Source organism: Phoenix dactylifera, chromosome 8 (assembly GCF_051530095.1).
Source record: "Phoenix dactylifera cultivar Ajwa chromosome 8, Ajwa_hap1_PhDact_Kaust_v1.1, whole genome shotgun sequence".
Taxonomy (NCBI): domain Eukaryota; kingdom Viridiplantae; phylum Streptophyta; class Magnoliopsida; order Arecales; family Arecaceae; genus Phoenix; species Phoenix dactylifera.
This window is the reverse complement of record NC_143197.1, coordinates 29,778,503-29,797,604: the sequence shown is the minus strand read 5'-3', so window position 1 is coordinate 29,797,604 and position 19,102 is coordinate 29,778,503. Positions and strand designations below refer to the sequence as shown.

The window sequence follows — 19,102 nt, the reverse complement described above, 5'->3', positions numbered from 1 at the left end:
TTTATGTATCCTCATAAAATACTATTTTTTTTACTAATATAAGGCTCTTCTAACACCATTAATAAAAACTATATATATTTTAATTAAAAATAAATAACTTTTTAAAATAACTTTTTTTTTTGTTCTCCATCGTCATCGTCTAATAAATGTTTCTTTTTAGACGTCCACCCATTAAGAATATTTTAGTCATTTTAATTTGAAACAATTAATTTTTTTAAGGCGTTAGATGGCGTGGGTATATATATAAAAACAAGAATTAAAAAAATAAAATAGCAAAATAAGTATTTTACGAGGGTATACATGCAAATATCAATTTTAAAAAGATATTCATGCAAAATTTGATATTTAGGAGGATATTTATGGAAAAAAATTCTTTTGTTATTGTTGTTGGTGCGCATGCCACATGGTCTTTCAAGAATTAGACCAATCCTTTCTCGCCACGTTAGATGATTAATTGATTGTTATTGGAGTATAATCCTATTGGCTGCAGTTGGTTCAGGTATAAAGCGGGCAAGAGACCTGAAATAATTTTTCTATCAAAAAGCACTTCAAAAGACGGCGTAACTAAGAACTATAGTCAAAATTGCCTACGATAGTCATAACTATTCCAAAAAAGTTGTCCTAAACTATTTCTTAGCATTAAAGCATCTTTTATACTTACTTTCTACTTTGATGGTAAAACTTATTAATCAAGAATTATTCAAAGAATAAGATTGAACAAAAAATTTCAAACTCATGATATAATGATTCACATAAGCATCATCATTATTATTTTCATTTATCTTAATCTTGAACCAAGCGTAGTCTTTGAGCACTACCATACAAGTGCGTGGTCATTTAAATGTAGGGTTTAAAGTGCTGATGTGGTTATATACAACCACAAGAGAAGAGAACCAAATTTTTTGCTTGAATGCAGTGCAAAAAGGTAATGCCTCATAACTACAGGCACATACACCAAATGTAGAGTTTCTTGATCTTTATGGGAACTATTAATACAAGATTAACCTTACAAAACCAACTATGTCAAGCAGATTAATTTCCAGCAGTCGGTAGCCTTATATCATTGTCCTCTAGAAATTTGTCCTAGAAGGTCTTGCATATGAAAAGAGTATTTGCTCTCTTAGAAACATGAAACAAGCTCAGGCAGCAAACTTTAATCATTGAAGAGATCGAAATATAGACAAATCGAACTAAGGAAAAATTAAGAATATGAAAATATGCGCAGAGAATGCATCCAACACCCCCCCCCCCCCCCCCCCCTCCTAAATCAACACACACACACACACACAAAGAAAAACAAAGAATGCATATAATGATGTAAGAGTAAAAACAAAATGGTTAAAAATGTAAAATGATAACCCTAGAAGGCAAACACATAACAGCATTTTTAAGAAGTAAACAAGGTTTTCAAACCAATAGCATAATCTAACAAAAGAAAAAGAAACCAATGCACATGCTCTTTGGAATTCTGCTGCATGAAGGTGGAAAGCCCTTTGTTTTATTTTTGAATGAACATGACACCAAGGTGCCCTAATAGCATTCGCTAGAAGGACACAAAGGTGGAAAGTAGTCGTTACATTTTTTTTCTCCCTCCTTTTAAATAAACATTTTGTAGTTGGTGGTTTAACCATACAGAACTGATACTTCCTATACAGAGAACATCTTTTATAAGAAAGAAGGAAAAAATAGTAATGATGTTTTTACCAATGACATGATTGTCGTGTCTGCAAGATGCTTGACTAGATACCTTGGCATGGCTTGCCAGTCCCTAGAAGACAAATAGCTCTTATTTATTAGATTCGTTTCTGCCACCAGAAGAAGACATGGTAGTGGAAGAACATGTCAATCAAATTCTAGATTAACAATTTTTTTTTCTTCATTTCATGCTTCTTTCTAGTTGCAGATGAGCCGGTCATATCATCAACATGGCACACCTGATCACCGTGGTTGGAGTTTGTCTCCTGGGAAATTGTAAGGGCTTGTCCTTCGCAAGCCTTTGGAGGCTGACCATCATAAGCTTGGCAGATGTATTTTTCAAAGTTCCCATAATTCTGAAATGCAAAGAGTGGAAATTCTTTGTTAGTCCGATAGAATGACTGACAATTCATGGCATACATAATCATCCTAAGCAACAGGAGAATCATTTCAAATAAAACTGACACCAGATACCTAATCCTCTTCACAAAAAAGGTATGCTTTCTCTCAGAATCAAATAGATATTTGAGAGTTTCTTTTAAAAAAATTATATATATATATATATATATATATATATATATATATATACACTTAAAAATACTATGCTATATAGGAGTCAGTTGACTGACATACGCTGAGCAATAAGAAGGTTCTTATGGTATTGCAGCCAACCTAAAATTTAATTATTTCTTTAAAAAATACTCTGCTATTTAATTAAGCCCATCATTATTGGAGTGAGAAAATAAGAATCATTTTCTCAAGCAAAAGAGGAAAAGAAAAAAGAGATCAGAATCATTAAGAGTTCATCTTCCTGGATTTCGATCAAAGTAATGTAAGTTATGATGAAACTATATTAGTCATGTGCGTAGATTTATTCTGATAGGTTTGGTATAGATATACCAAAACCAGAAATGCTCTAGAAGATAATGAGAAACTGAGTGGGAGGAACGAGAATAAATCACAACTTGGGGATTGGAACACAAGGGTTTCAAATTACGAGGGTTCTGCTGCATATGTTATGGGAAAATCATTCAATATCAAGACCTTTAAGTTAAAACTACAATAGCATTAGCTGATTTCCATCTAAGAAACTCGTATGCAATCGAAGAATCTGTCATGCTTAAAGCAATGAACCAGTATGCCCAGCATTCTGAATTAGACTTGGAAAGAAAATATTTACTTGTAAATTATAATTGAAGCAGTGCTTTTGTACAAACTTCTAGTGGAAGACAAACTACTTTCGCTCTCCAGAGAGTTGAGGCATGGAAAGTTCTATGTGAACGTTCAACCAATCGAACGACAAGTACTGAAATCTCTAGAGGGAAATGACAACATAAACACAGCTCAAAGGCACTGAAAGGGGGGAAAACATATAGGTATTAAAATGTTAAGAGTATCAAGTTCTTCCAGAGAACTGACATCATAAAGTGGCTTCCCATCAACTACCACCCAAGGGACATATGTATGAGGGGGCTGAAGAGAATCTGTTTGTGCTGCATACTGTAGTTCAAGCTGCAAAAACATTCCACACAAACAATTAAGCATATAATTCATCATCTTCTAAAACAATTAAGAAGCATACCATTCATCATTTTCTAAAACAATTTAAGATAACAAAAATGTGAACTTCAGATATATTAGGTGTGCTGTAGAAACAAGTCGTCATGTTGGTCAATGTGTATATTTGTGAGACATACATTTGACTCAATCCACTTCATGTTTTAGAATGTAAAATAGAGATATAAGCACAGCATGTTGGGCAGTTAATGGAATTAAAGTGAAAATTTACAATTGTTATGATAGCCACAATTTTGTCAAAATATGGAGAAGTGAGATGAAACAGAAGAATAATATGGATGTAGCCAATAAAATGAAACGTAGATATGAGGAAATAGAGGAACTTGATATGCCAATCTAAATCCACATCACCTTAGATGGGTAGATTTAATCTATGAGGAGCCTTATTCCAGCCTTTTGCAGTCAGTACATTATAAGAACCAAAATGGATAAAATACAAGAAAATTGCAGGTTAGCTGCAAATAAGATAAGTTCATCACCTGGTAGAAACAGGCTTTTGGCATATTTTGGATACAAGAGCCCCTCATTCTCCCTCCCTTTTTCCTTTTTCTCCCTTCTCTTTTTTAAAGTTAAAAAGAACATAATGGGAGTGCCTATCAATCTTCATTCATTGAGAAATTGAAGAAGGGGAAGACAAGGGTTGTTAGACCATTTTTTATTCTATTTTGTTTAAGCCGAAACTCATATATTCTGTCAATTGAACTATATGGTCCAACAGAGGAATTCTGATAAGAGTTTCTTACGTGATTATCACCTCATGTTCAAAAGAGCTCCGGGAATGGCCGTTATATTGAAAAATCCTTCCCACAATTTAATAAATAAGAAAATGTCATGTTTCTTTATCAATTTTTATAGTTGTTTAACACTAAGTATGTAAATCAAAGTCATTTTTGATAGTTTGTTGACTGATATAAGATATACCTAGTCCGTATTGAATGATAAACTATCACAATTTTTACAACTCGTTAGTATGGAAAAATAAATGATCTAGTTAACTGTATGAAGTATGTAACCAACCTCTTCCCCATATCCACTATTGTAGCAGTCCAAGACAGATGTTGAATCCAAACCAGTTTGTTGGAAACAAGATTTCCACTCGTCGTATCTATGCTCCATGACAAGGTGCTCAATACAGTGAATGAAATCGAAATGTTCTTGCTGCATTATATACAGGAGAAATTCATACAAAATATTGATGTAACTAAAAGACAAATTTTCATTTTTTGCTAGCCAAATAACAAGCTTATAGATATATGAACCATATGTTAATAATATTCATGTTTGTCATAATTCACCACTGCAAAAGAAGATATTTTCGCAGCAGATCAAGATATATTACATGTTCAACAATTAGCACTCTAGAAAACATAGTTTCTGTAAAGTTATAATTAGAATATGACTAACAGATAAACTGCTACTCTGTTAGTTAAGTGACTAATGACACCTGAATAGTTGATGAAAGCACAGATTTGCAGCATGAATTGTTTAAATTCAATGGCTGCTCCATTGAAATGATTATGTTTGCTCAACATAGAAATGACTCTCTTCATGCATTGCCATCTTGGAAATATCCACAAATAATCATTCCTTTTCAAATATTGTGGATTATAGACAGAATGAATGAAAAAATAGCATCTGTGATAAAAAATAAAAGTAATCTGAAGTCAACATAGCAGATATAACATTTAGAGTTTACGTGGTCACATTCTGCACAATTTATATGCTTCTACTTTTATACAACACAAGAACACAATTAAATTTTTGGGATATATTCACAAATCCAAATCTAGAAGGCATCAAAGTGAAGACAGGTATATTTGCCTACCACATCAGGCCATGCACTGATAGCACATGCTTCAACAGTATTCAGTTGGCATTCGCTCGGGCCATGCTGCAAAGTTAAACAAGAAGGGCTAAGTATATACGAAAAGAACAAAAAATGCACGAAACAACATCATTCTCTTGATCAGTGGCAATCATTTAGATTTTCAGCCATCATCAACTAAAGGTAGGCTATATACAAATTGTTGGCAAGCAATCCTGTTTGAAGACATCCAAGCATTGGGTAGTCATTTCGGTTGCAACCATTTTCACACTGGATGGAGATATAAATGCCCTTATGACAATAATTATCTACACACTGTTAAATTTGTATATACTCCCCTATCTTTTGATAGTAGTCAGTGTTCATATGGGAGATGGACAGCATTCACAAGAAGACTTGTCAGGTAATTTAACAACAACGATCTGTAGTCCATTATATCAATAACATCTCAAAACGCATTATATTTTAAGGATTTATATATCTTAAGCCAATGAGCGAAAAAGAAGAGGAAAATGGAGGCAACCTGGCACGTAATGGAGTTGTTGGATCCAACCCCGGCATTGCCGTAGGGGACGAGATCGAGATCGACGATGGATATCAGCCCGTTGTCGAAGATCTTCGAGAGGTTGTTGGTGATGAAATCGGAGCAGTAAGGGCACATTGTCTCGTAATAGAGTGCCAGCGAGACCTTTCGAGACGAAACAGGGGAGAAAAAGAAGCAGAGAAAGGAGAGAAGGAAGAAGAAGACAACCACAACACGACCTGAAGCCATGGAAACAAGAGAGAGAGAGAGAGAGAGAGAGTACCTTTGATATTTTTAGGGGTTTCTGGTTCCAATATTGCCTCCTCTTCACGCCATTGGTGCTCTCGCCACAGTTGGAGTGCAAGATGGGGAGAGAAGGCGGAGTCCTGCTCCTCGAGACTGGGAAAAGTATCTTTCTTTGGTACGTTAAGCCACGGAACAGAATATCAAACGGCCGCGTTTCACAAATCGGATCTAGACCGTTGAAAGAAAATATGGAAGAGGTTGAAGGACGGGCCAGATTCATTTTATGCTACCTTGGTGGGCGGCTACTGTCAGATTAAAAAGTAGCTGCGGAGAAGCGTATGGCTTTGTGTTGCTTTTTTTTTTTCTCTTTCTTACCCCTTCCCTTCCCCGCTTCTTTCCACTTTTTCTAGGCATTTCACTTTGGGTTCAAAGGGCAGCAGCGGCTTTGCCGTTGTCTCTTAGGGCTCGTTTGGTTCGCGGAAAGTATTTTTTCTCATAGGAATATAATTCCTGGAAATCAGATTCCTAAGAAGAGGATACCTAGGAAAGTATTTTTGGTATGTTTGGTTAACCATGGAAAAGTGACAAATTTCCAAAGTGCTTATGTTTGGTTGACCATCCACTTTCCTAGGAAAATTATGTATAATTCCTATTATGCCCTTAATAAAAATTAGTTCTTTAATGCATCTTTAATGCTTTTTTAATGTTGAAGGGTCTTTTTGGGAAAAAATAAAAAAGGAGTGATTCCCACCTCATTAACTTTCCCATGTTTCTCATGGGAAAGACTTTTCCATGAAATGTGGGAATCATATTCCCATGGGAATACAACTTTTCCATCTCTCTCCTTTGAAAACTCCAACCAAACAAGAGGCATTTCATTACTTTCCCGTTGACCACACTTTCCCCCCTCCTTTTCCTGCGAACCAAACGAGCCCTTAAGGTGAAAACGGTGGTGGGGCTGGACCTCCTTTTCTGGCCTAAAAAGACTTACGTGTGATTTTACTTTTTTTAAAATAACCATCTAGAATCATGTCTTCAGCTATACATCTGCATGGATTCTTTATGACCTTCAGTATAGCTAATGATCAAATCATTGATCAGACCGTAATTAAGATCGTCCTTACCTATTGCACAATGTCAACCAATGATATGGCATGGTCAAGATGAATTAGTTAGTTAATCTTAGCATATTAATTTAGTTCACTTTGTTGATGATTGAGATCGTTTGGTCTATGGCTTACCCTCGCCGGACACTTAGGGAGCGAGCTCACGGAGATAATGGATGGTGATGAGTTCTTGCTAAAACATATTTACGTTAGGTTTTTATGCAACAAGAAAGAATATAAGAAATTTAACATTGTAGATAAAATTTAGTTTGCAAATGCTACATGGGACAAGCATTTGATGTGAATGTCAAAATGTATTATATTGGCAACATTATATTGGTAATGCTAACTCACAAATTATCCAATTGAAATCTAATGTCTTCTTGCATCTTGTATGCTAAAACTAATGTTGTCTTTTTTATGCTTGTCTAAATGCATGACCTTAATGGCATATGACATATTTGAAATCATCTTATGATTATGGAGTTGCTTGTTCATTGTGTGGTTTATTGTTCCCAAAAAGAATTCATGGTTGCCATGCTCCTGACATGACCAGCATTATAGAAGCACATAGTTTCTAAATAAAGGTATTGGTTGGTAACTATGTTAGAGTTTGTGGTCGGTCGAGGTAAAAACCCTTAACACAATTATCTACATGGTTATAAGTGATTTTGTACATGCATATATTATATACTAATAATTAAGATAAATAATTTGATCTCTGTGTAATATCATCTATATGACCATGGATATTTTATATATATTGACATATGTATCATGTGCCGATAATTTGATGTTGCTTGAATTGTGATGTTACTTATTCCAGTTGGAATATATCAATTTATTCTTAATTTTAGTAATCATAGAAAGTTAATTCAAAGATAATGAACTATACTTAATCATAGTTGTGGCATAATTACATTGGATTTTGTATAACTATAAGAGTGGAAAAAATGAGGGCATCTGGATTGGTCGGCCATGTATGAAATGTGGTATATGTGGTGTGTCAACCATAGACTGAGATATGATATTGTTGGTATTGTTTTTATTTTTTTTTTGCTATATATATACACACATACATTAGATCCATTTAATAGTTATTCAATCAATTACCAAATTGTTGATATACAAGCTTATTATTTTTCCAGCATTATAATGTGTGTGCATGGAGAATTTTTACTAGGTTGCAAAGCTTACACCGCTCCTTCACTTTTTTTTTCTCAAAGTTATAGGATGCTTAGTGCTTGGCTACAGTTTGGGATCCTGGTTAGAGGATGAATAGAAGAAGTCAAATAACTGAAATACATAACTAGAGAACTCTTATTACTTATAAATGATGGATTATTTTATCTTCTTATGAAATGAGGTTGATGTTGTCTACTAATAGCAAGGTTATGATAAATTTATAGACCTTGCATATTCTTTTGGATCTCGCTTTAGAAGACGTGTGGCTATATTATATGGCCGATCCAAATGCTGGGTTCAGAGCGTAACATGCTATTTGTTACACAAACATGTAGCTTTCGTTCCTAATTAGGATTATCTAGGTATTAAGATAGTTCCATGTGACTCATCAAATTTTATATGGTTACATCATCAAAACTCTAAGTTAATTGTCAAGATTTGTCCAGAACACTCACTTTGGGAACATGCAAAGTCACTGTTATTTTTGTCAACCTTTCAAATTCTTTTATATATTTTTTCAATGAAAATATATAGAGATTAGATTGGTGTATCCTTGATGAAGAAAAGGGCAACTATATATAATATCTTTATTTAGTTATTTATTTATTTTGGATCCTCTGATTTTATGGTGCCTCACACTCGACAATTATTATAATTTACAATAATTGTAAATTAAACAACCCAACATATGAATATCAAATTATAAGAAAGAATGACATTAAAATGTTATAGCATGAATTCTAATAGAAGGAATTTTAATTGAAAAGGCACCGGAAATTCATGCAATGACAGAAAGTGGTATCCTTTATGCATGTTCTTAAAAGTTTTTTAACATGAATTTGATGTTTTAACCTATCATATTTAAAGAATAAAATCAAACAAATATTGTTATATGAAAATCTAATGCATGCAAGAGCAGGTGTTTAGGAATTAGGAAGTATAAAAGAGCCAAAAATAAATAAAAATTCAAAAGAAATGGAATTAAATGGCACTTCAAATTTAAAGATAGTATCAAAATAGGTGACATGTATATATTTTTATTTCTTATTTTTTGGTGGAGGGTGGGCTTGTTATTTATTGTGAGCATATATGCAAAAGATGTAACTATTCGAGAAAAATGCTCAACACCATTGAACCAGCATTGACAATATTATAAAAACATCCTCATTTATTTGTGTACATTTCAGGATGTGTAACAAATATTATGCTACTAAAATTATAGTGAGTTATGCGATCAATATCCCTCCAGAGCAAGTGTACATGTCATTGATATTGTGATATTATCTTAAAATATGCATGATACATCACACACACTCAAATGGATCTCTATTCAGATCCAATCAGTTCTATATTGAAGAATGAAATTTTCATATTGACAATCTGAATCATTAGATGTAATCTACTATATCCAAATATATCAAAAATTATATAATTTGGATATCCTAGACTATGCATTAAGTAGTCAAAAAATAGACAATCTAAATAAAATTAATCCAAACATATTTTTTTATCACTTAATCCATAGGAAAGGAATCTCCAAAACAAAATTTTTTAGTAAGTAGTTAAAAAATAATAGATCACATAAAAAAGTTAGGACCATTGGACCTTTTATATCTAATGTAGAATTGACTGTATTTAATTGGAGATCCATACAAATATATCCTAGTCCAGCTCTCTCTATCTCCCCATATATACATATAGTTAATAATGCATCTTTTTTTTTTTGACAATAATTAGTAAGTGCAGTATATTTTTCTTTTCATATTCTCCTTTAAGAGAAGGATGAAATCTATTCATACTATCATTATCTAGATCCAAATACTTGCAGTTGCAACAATCAAACTCCCAACTCAAGATTTTTTTTATTTGGCTAGACATATGTATGGTTACTTGGACAAGCCCTATTTCTTTTTTTTCTTTTTTTTCATTTTTTTTTGGTACAGACAAGCCCTATTTCATAATATGATTTCTATTATTACATCGATTTAAAGGAAAACAATTCCATTGCTATCTGCCGACCAAGGAGAGGGCCATCGATCCAACGGCTGAGATGCCGAAACGGCGTACCGTGTCCATGAGGTGGAAATAAGGAGCACCAAATAACGGACTCGACGCCGATACTCTTTTTTCGGTACGATACGCCGATACTCTTTAAACCTTTCCTCATCTTTCTCCTGCTTCGCTCCGTTGTGCCGTCCTATCCATTGTATGCCCATCTCCTTCGAATGCCCTCCTCCCTCCCCGGTCTCCGTTGCCCCGCGCCTCCAAAGAAACCCTAGCCTCTTCCATCCATGGCGTCCATCAACCTCGGCTGGCTTGGCGACTGGTTCCCCCAACCCCCAAAACCCTCGAAACCCTCCAACTTCGCCTTCATCGGCGGCCGAAACCTCTTCTTCCGGAAGCCCAAGAACCCCCAAAACTCTAGCTCCTCAGTATCCTCCTCCGATGCCTCCGAGGAGCCTCCGGGAAAGTACACCCAGATGCTGGCGCAGTTCTTCTGGGAGTGCGAGCACCGCCCCGACTACCGCCACACGCCCGAGGTCGAGCGGATTCTCGCCGATGACCCCTTCTTCGAGAAGAAGGAAAACCCAACGCCCGAGGAGATCGAGGAGAACGAGAGATGGTGGGACGAGTTCAACAAGAATCCCGTGGTCCAGTTCCTGAGGCGCGCCGAGCTCGTCGCCGACAAGATTAATGAGATGGAGCTCAAGGAGAACGAGCACCCCTACCGGCGGGAGGACCGCGAGCTCTGGAAAAAGCTCCCCCATGTGCCGGGGCTTGATGGCCGGCCAATGCCGAGGAAGTCGATCAAGACGAGGAGGGAGTCTGACAACAAGTTCTGGGACTTTGCGAGGCAGTTCTTTTTTGGGCTTTGGGGGTTCAGGCAGCGGCCTTACCCTCCCGGCCGGCCGATTGATGTGGCCCAGGCAATTGGGTATAAGAGGCTGGAGAAGCGTTATTATGACTGTAAGTCAAAATTTACTGCTTTGAATACCATAGCAATCACAATGGTGTTTTTTTTTTTTTTATTACAGTTTGAATTTTAATTCCTTTCTTTGATTAATGAGTACAGATGTAGTTTAAAAACTCTTGCACTTGACGATTAACTAAAAGAAGTGAAAGTTATTATATTAGTTACTGCAGTCTGCTAGCAGTGCTCTGAGTAGTAGTTATTTTTGGGAATGTCGAATTCAGTGGGGTGTGTCTGGAGGGAGTGAGAGTATAAATGACTGCTGAAAGTTGTTTGTTTCAGAGTTTGATACTGTTGGTTTAAAAGTTAGACAATATTTGGTTGGCTTTGAACTCTATTTGAATTAAATTGTCCTATCTGGAAATGGGAAATGTTAGACATCTGTTCCCTGCTATTTTTCCTTGTGTTCATTTGATGTAATTGTGGTGAAAGTGGATCAGAAGATCCCATCAGGATGGCTGGCTTCATGTGTGCTAAGTGTGTAATGCAAGTTTTAACATAAATTCTTTATCTTCATTATATTAATGATTGTTTGATTAACCTTTTCCTAGATTTCTGCAGTGCTGGATTTTGGTTGCAGTGGAGATTGTTATCAACTTGAGTATAAGAGTGGCACATATCATTATAGTTTTTATTATGTTTTTTGAGGATAGTATGTTTTTTTTTACATTTATTTTATTCTCAATTCAGTTTTGAAATTTCTTTAGCAAAGTATATTTGAAAATAGCTAACTTAAACTGGTTTTGGGAGTTGGATTTTGCAAGTTATTGGCAATGCTGCGCAGGCACAGACGTGAGAATTAAGTCAAACACATCTCTAACTGTCTGACTTGTCAAGAGGGGGAAAAAAAGGAGACATATGGCATAGAAAAAATAATTTTAACTAAAATTATGTATGTAAATATTGCATAAAAGAAAATATTTGAAATATATTATTTGTTAAGGCCTTTCAATATGCATGTTTCTCACCCCAAACTTTCTAGTATGCACAAAGTTTAGAAAAACAATATTTTATAAATTTTTTTAGAATATCTACATTTTTGACCAATCTACAAAGCTAATAGAAGCTCACTTTTGATACTGTCGTAGTGGATGAACTTGGAGGAGTTCAAATCTCAGCTAACTTTATATGCTGCAATTACAAAAATGATAAGTATCCAAGTGTCCAATGCGTATCAAACTTAGACACATATTTGACACAAATTCTAGAAGCTGGACATGAATGTCTAGATACCACAAGTTATCAATCACCAGTGGTTTTAAAATACAATGGAAATTGGGAAGCAATGCTTGTTCTAGGCCATAGTTATTAATTCGAAAAGCTTGCACTATGTGCAAACGTCATTTTGTTATGCAAAATATTTATTACTTTCCATTAGTTAATGACTCAAAGCTAGAAGTTGTTCATGTAGATAACTACCCCATTGATCTCAATCTTTGACTATGATTTGGTGGACAAGCTTTTCCATGCTATGGTGTTCAAGACATTTGTGATGTATGCATTGTGATGAATATTTTGGACTTTTTATGATGGGTAGGTAATTTTATCTGAAAGGAAACATGCTATCATTAAAATGCAGCAGTTTAATAGTCATGCTTGTGGTTTGAAGTGATATTAGCAAATAAGCTGGTACAAATTTTCTTTTAGGATGATCATGCTGACAGTTTTTGTTAAACAATTAATTATACAGTTATAAACTTCCATTTTGCTTGATCATTATTCCCAAGCATGATATGAAGAAATGGTTCGAACTTCATAATTACTTCATATTTCAACTACAACTAGAACAACATCCATGATAATAGATAAATATACTAGATGTGCATGTATATTGATATGTATACTGATGTAGGATACCCTAATGGGTTGACTATATGCTGTCCTAGTGTGAAGCTAGCGCAAACAAGAATAAAAACAAGTTTCAAATTTGAAATCCTGCACTAATTACTGTAAAGGAAGTGAGATCATGGGAATTGGTTGATTGTAATGTGAGATGCATTCTAAAATAATGAACAAGAAAGGGATGGTGCATTAGGTTCCATTTTGTCTCTTAAACCAACCCTGACATGCAACAAGTGTGCCATAAGCTGGAACTAGTTAGAAGGTTAAACTAACGACTTCATCTGTAAGCTGTGCAGGTTCTAAGTAAATGCACAGTAGTTCCAAGAAGTTTACCTATCAGGGAGATACCCACTTCTTTTGAGGCTCTTCCAGGCTCTTTGAACATTCATGTCATTCCTCTAGTGTTGCGTAATTTCATGCAAAAAGCTTAGCAACAAGCTCTATGCTGATGTTCCTCTTGCAGTGGAAATGCAAGTCACACGGAAGGGTCTGGGTGGGTGTTATATGTGTTTGCAGCACAACAATGTACAGCAATATAAACTGCAATAAGGTGTCTATTTGATTTTTGCTGTGGGAGTAATAACAAAGCAAAAGAGTAATAACAAAGCAAGATCTGCTTTTAGCAGTGACTGGGCTTTGCAATTTGAGAGATAGAAGGATTAACAAGTTTAGCTATACTCTATGATTGCTTGTTGCTGCTGTTAGGGACAGAGAAGAGGAGTAAAATCAAAAAGTGGTTAACTTGGCTCAGGGAAAGGTTAGTGGGACCTGATGTGACAGCAGGCTGGACTGGCTGGCTATATATGGTAAACACACAGGAGGCAAAATATCAGAGCCTTTATGTCAGGGAAGTTGTAGCTGGCTAAAAGGTTGGGGGGTCTTAATCATTTAAAATAGTAAAAGAAAAATGAATGGTCACTGAATTGTAAACTATTGAAGTTTGCGGGATTTGGTAGCTGATGTTTTTCTTGTTGTAGTAGTTGCATCTACTGCTTAACAGAACCTATGATTAAAAGCATACACTTGGAAATTACTTCGCCTTTTTTAAAATTCGTATGTTAACAGTTCATCTATGGAATTAGTTTGTGCATGTTCTTTTATCGTAAACCTCTTTTCCCTTGTTCATTTCTGAATTTTACTATTTGAATGGGTGGACTATCCTGTTGGCTAAGAACTGATGGCTGTTTGTTTTTCCATTGTTATCCAATATCACATTTGCTAGTGTGGGCTATATATTTTTTGATTCTCTATAATGGGTAGACAGACTCCTAACAAGAGTCCCCGTATTAAGTTTCTTAATTATGCCTTAATTACTATTCTATGAGCATGGCCTATTATAGTTGTTTCTCTTTTAAAAAATGCTGCATAATTAGGACATATATGCTTCTCTTTGAATTCCGTTACATTCATTTTTCTTCTAACAATCACACCTGAAATGAATTGTTTAGTTATCATGAGAAGTGGACCAAGTGGTGGCTGGTACTACAAGGATCGTCTAGGACGTACAAGAGGACCATGTCAGCTAATAACTCTTAAAACTGCCTGGGCTGGTGGGATAATTGATACACATACATTCATTTGGGGTGATGACATGGATGAGTGGGCACCCATTGGAATGATTTATGGCATGGAGAAAGCAATTGCCACTTGGGAAGGTTTGTTATGATTAAGAATTGTATTATTTGCCTTATATTTTACAGTAAGCATTAAGTGCTCACAAACAGGCTCTGCATCTGTTTAACAGTCAATATATTTTGCTGTAACAAGATGTTATGAGCACATATATAGCCTCACATGAAGAGATTGTTTTAAAATGTATTCAAACTTTAAATTCCTATAACAATAAACAGAGATGTTGACCTGGAGATAATATTCTCCCTTGTTATTTATTTATTTATGTGCTTTAATTTGTTGTTCAGTCAGACTAGGAGCTGCTGCAACAGCTTTTCTACACAAACTTCAGAAAGGCATTCCTCCGTGGACTCCTCTCAAGGGATTTGAGAAGAAGACCTATAAGCAATTACAAGAAGAAGCTATTGAGAGCAAGAGACGTGACATGGCTGTACTTGAAGCCAATGGTGGCATATGGCCTGGTGCGAGAATTCCTAGTCATGCTCTATTTCTTTGGGCAAGTGGCTCTGAACTCACTACAATTTTAGAAAGAGATCACATGCCAAACAAATACATCCCCAAAGAGCTAAGGTCTCACCTGCCACTTTTTTTTCTTTGTTTTGTTCCAGTTACTTAAGATGCCAAACTAGTTCTTGGTATATTAATGTACTAAGGAAATGGAGTCTTGTTGATCAAATAGGTATTGCATATAGCCGTGCATCATGCTCTTTTATATATTTTTCTTATTTTTTTCTTTTATGTGTTGTGCTAGGTTTGAGAAACAAGTTTTGCGGTTTCTCTTAACATGTTATAAAAATTGATGCTTATAGACTGGTACTTTTTTTCTTTTATAAACATGACAGTCCCAAAAGAAACATTATCTTTGTTTCCATCCTCTTACTTATACAGGTAAGGTCTTTTACCTGCCACTGCGTTGTTCTTTTGTTTCAGTTTCTTCACATGCCACATTAATTATTTGTCATTATACTACTGTATCATGGGAATGAAGTCTTGTTAATCAAATAGGTACTACACTTCAGCTAATCATCATGCTTTTCAAAGTTATGTTTTTGAACTTTTCTTTTTACATATGTTGTGTTATATTTAAGCCTATCCAGGGATAAGTATCTCTCTCTCTCTCTCTCAGTGTGCTTTTACTGGGAAATTGATGCTTGGAGGCTGTTTGGTGTTTGTGGACATATTTTATTGAAATTGATGGATAAGTCACAAAGAAAAAAATTGAGAGCTTAAACAAAAGACACTAATTCCATCCTTATTTTATTTTCATTTTTTCAGTTCAAATTTTGTAAGAGTATTTTGACCTATCAATTTAGTTTGCAGGGTGGTAGGTTCATAGTGCTTATTTGGAATCATGGATAACAAATTGATACTATTACCAGAAACATTGAAGAAACAGTTTGGGAAAAGTAAAGGGATTTATATGGGCTCTGCTGTGTGGTTCCCCAGAAGCCATTTGGCTCCATATTAACATATTAATAGGATAAAGAAATGGAAAGAAGGTTTATCCATATAGAGGAGAGTAATAAGAGACAAACTAGTCAACCCTCTTTCTTATATGGTAGATTGGGGAAGAGCTGAGAAATGAAGAAGAGAGAAGGGAAGCAGAGAGAAGAGAAGAGAGGGATAATCAATATTTTACCAAACAATAAATTCTCCAACCACCAAAGTTTAGAGCTCTACAGAAATCTATATTCAAGTAAAAAACTCTTAACATCTATAAAAGAGTAAGATCTGTGACATAAATATTTATTTAGACTGGAATTAGTGACTAGGTTTAAACTACTCGTGGATGATCATTGACAGCATCAATTGATTTGGCTGGCTAGTTATTGTTCACTTTTGCTACCTTACTGAGATGATCATGGATCAAGGATCTCTATTTTGTGATCCAGCAGGCTAGTTGTTGTTCACTCTCTATCTCAATGAGGATCCTATGAATTCAGCTTTTCTGCTGTATTCTTGTGCTTAATGATTTTGGTGCCTTCTCTAGGAATTTTTGGTTGCACTGTATCATGGCCTTGACCATGATGAGTACCATTTATAGCTGGTTTCGCCTGTACTTGTTTGCCTCTAGGTAAGTTTTGGTTGCATTGTGAACCTCCTGCTCTCTTAAACTATTGGAAAAAGTGGAAGCTCTAAGCTCTATGCGAACTACTTTTGTAAGATTCAGGATGCTTCCTGCTTAAATCTTAAAATTCGGTTATTTCTTTTTTCACTGTATGCATTCTTCATTACCTCTAAGAGTAACTTCAGTGGTTGGTCTTGCATGATTTTGAACTATATCAATATATTTCCTATATGGCATTGACTTCATATCTTTTCCTTTGATACAGATTAATGCTTTTGCTGAAATTAACATAAAAAGTTTTTCATGTGATGTGAATTTACAGCCTGCCATGCTGAACTAATGTCTTGATGGAAATTGGTATTGCTTTTGTTAAGCATACATTTTGTTGTTTACTAAAATCTTCTGTTTGGGAAGAAGGATGAACTGTGAATATGGATGACTTAGATGTAATTGTAGGACGTGTATTCTTTGGGTTCCATGTGTATAATTAATGTTCAACAATTTGCATAATTTTGAGACAGTGTCATATTTCATGAGATTATGATGACACAAGATTGCATTTATGTCATTTAAGATAACTGCAAAATCCGTTCTGTTGGCAGGTACCGTCTTGCAGAAATTATCCCTGGTTTAAGGCCATGGGAGGTTCTAAGCATAGAACAAGCCATGGATCAAATAACGTATGATGGGGAATGGTACCGTGAACCTCTTGGTTCTTATACAACAGGTCCTCCATATATCAGGCATTGGAACAATGATGTCAAGGTACCTTCATGATTTCTAGAAGTTATCTGGATACTTTGCCTTTTGTATGCTAGTCAACTAACTTTCTTGTTGACTCTGTTCTGTTCTGTAATTCGCACCTAGTCCTTTTAATCTCTCCTACCATGAAGCACAAGCCTAGATCAGATCAGTATAATTTTATTTTCACAAAACTAGAGTAGCATGTGATTTTAGAACCGAGACAACGAGAATCATGAGAAGGTAATCCGATAAGGGAAATATGCAGGAAATCAAGATCCTCAGGGCCTTCATTTCAAAAGAACACTACATTTTTGTCATATCTTATGAACAGATAGTATTTGTACAAACTTGGCAGCTTGGCAAAGTAATATAGGCTATGAGCCCTGAAGATGTTAGAACTGAGATATGAGAATCATATAGGTAAATTTTAAGGGCAGCGTGCAGGAAATCCAGTTCCATAAGGCTCTGACTTCAAAAGAACGGTTTGTTGTATCATATTTATACTACAAGCAGTAATTTATATGAACTTTAAAAAGTTATGGCTTCTTGACTCAAATGATCCATTCCACAAGCCTTGGATTTACAAACTGCAAACCTTTCCTTGCTTGCTGGCATTTCTTAAATTGCTGTCTGCCAGCAGGCGTGAATCTTCCTGGAAAGAATTTGTCTTCATGCTTTTTAATGGTGAAATCTGTTATGATTATATATTTCTTTCGTATGCAGAGGATGTTTAGAATCTTTTACAAGCTGAGCTACAGAGTGTACAACAAGTTACAGCAGACCATTCCTGGATTTGATAAAGTGATGGAGAAAGTGCATGCTGATTCAGATGCAAGGGATGCACGGCGCAGGGAAAACCGGGCTGCACAGCTAAGGGCTGAGGCTGAGGCTGCCATCTATGGCCAGCGTGCGTCATCTGATCCACAGTAAAGTGGTACATGTGCTGTATTACTCTCTCCTATCAATTCCTCCGTACAGTCCTGGGTAATTGGTTATAACTGAAGACTTGTCTGAAGTTTTAGTGATTACATTCTAATCCTAGCATCAACATTATACAGGAATTCACAGGCAAATTTTGTGCATCAGATATGGATTTATTTATCTTGTTCATATTGAAAAATAATATATTTTCTGTGAACTTTTGAAATTTCGTTAGGCATGCTGTAGTGGGATATGTATTTAGCTGAACAACATTTTCTATACTCAAAAACTTGTTCTATTAGCGGCAATCTCTTGTGGTTGTTTTCTTAGGGGGGCTATTGTTATACATTGTCTTTAAATCCCTCCTAGTCAATTTGAGGCTTTTTTAATCATCTTTTCTGATGCTTCTGAGTCCAAGATTTCATTATTTGGGCATTTTGGTTGCATAATGTGGCAGATGAGTAGATCTGATTCACAGTGCCTAGATTCTTGGCTCCCCTGAATCTTCATTACCCCCAGACTTATGCTGGTGATTGCAGAGGGTGTCTTCATATTAATAAATATGGTCCATGGAAGCTGAGAAGAGAGAGGAGAGAAATGAAAAGCATTCAAGCACTAGCTTGCTGTGACTTCACTAAATGAAATTGATAATAGATTAAGTTTGAAGTGTGCACATGGCAAAGAAACAAATGTTGTTTCTTCCCAAAAAGATCATTTTGCCACTTGGAGTGTAAATCAATTCATCACTGTGTGCTTGGTAGCTAAC

At 35.4% G+C, this 19,102-nt stretch overlaps 2 protein-coding genes across 2 annotated transcripts; one reads left to right on the top strand and one right to left on the bottom strand.

Annotated features, from left to right (window-relative positions):
• Positions 1 to 1,476: 1,476 nt before the first annotated feature.
• LOC103697591 (gamma-interferon-responsive lysosomal thiol protein) lies at positions 1,477 to 6,004 on the bottom strand. The gene is made up of 6 exons (XM_008779480.3): positions 5,905 to 6,004; positions 5,622 to 5,786; positions 5,099 to 5,164; positions 4,291 to 4,431; positions 3,115 to 3,207; positions 1,477 to 2,051 (listed from the first exon to the last, which is right to left on the bottom strand). The coding sequence occupies exons 2-6, from the start codon at positions 5,757 to 5,759 to the stop codon at positions 1,854 to 1,856; spliced, it is 636 nt and encodes a 211-aa protein (XP_008777702.3). The 5' UTR covers positions 5,760 to 5,786; positions 5,905 to 6,004; the 3' UTR covers positions 1,477 to 1,853.
• Positions 6,005 to 10,310: 4,306 nt separating this feature from the next.
• Positions 10,311 to 18,725, top strand: LOC103697588 (histone-lysine N-methyltransferase ATXR3-like protein). Its single transcript, XM_008779476.6, has 5 exons — positions 10,311 to 11,125; positions 14,420 to 14,626; positions 14,891 to 15,173; positions 17,274 to 17,436; positions 18,139 to 18,725. Exons 1-5 carry the CDS (start codon positions 10,450 to 10,452, stop codon positions 18,343 to 18,345), a joined length of 1,536 nt encoding a protein of 511 aa, XP_008777698.4. The 5' UTR covers positions 10,311 to 10,449; the 3' UTR covers positions 18,346 to 18,725.
• Positions 18,726 to 19,102: the final 377 nt, after the last annotated feature.

Coding starts and splice junctions, on each gene's coding strand:
- LOC103697591 (XM_008779480.3), bottom strand. CDS start 5,759: ATGTGCCCTTACTGCTCCGATTTCATCACCAACAACCTCTCGAAGATC. Junction 5,165..5,621: donor ACAACTCCATTACGTGCCAG/GTTGCCTCCATT, acceptor TTAACTTTGCAG/CATGGCCCGAGCGAATGCCA. Junction 2,052..3,114: donor ATGGGAAGCCACTTTATGAT/GTCAGTTCTCTG, acceptor TTTGCATTTCAG/AATTATGGGAACTTTGAAAA.
- LOC103697588 (XM_008779476.6), top strand. CDS start 10,450: ATGGCGTCCATCAACCTCGGCTGGCTTGGCGACTGGTTCCCCCAACCC. Junction 11,126..14,419: donor GGAGAAGCGTTATTATGACT/GTAAGTCAAAAT, acceptor TGAATTGTTTAG/TTATCATGAGAAGTGGACCA. Junction 15,174..17,273: donor TACATCCCCAAAGAGCTAAG/GTCTCACCTGCC, acceptor TTCTGTTGGCAG/GTACCGTCTTGCAGAAATTA.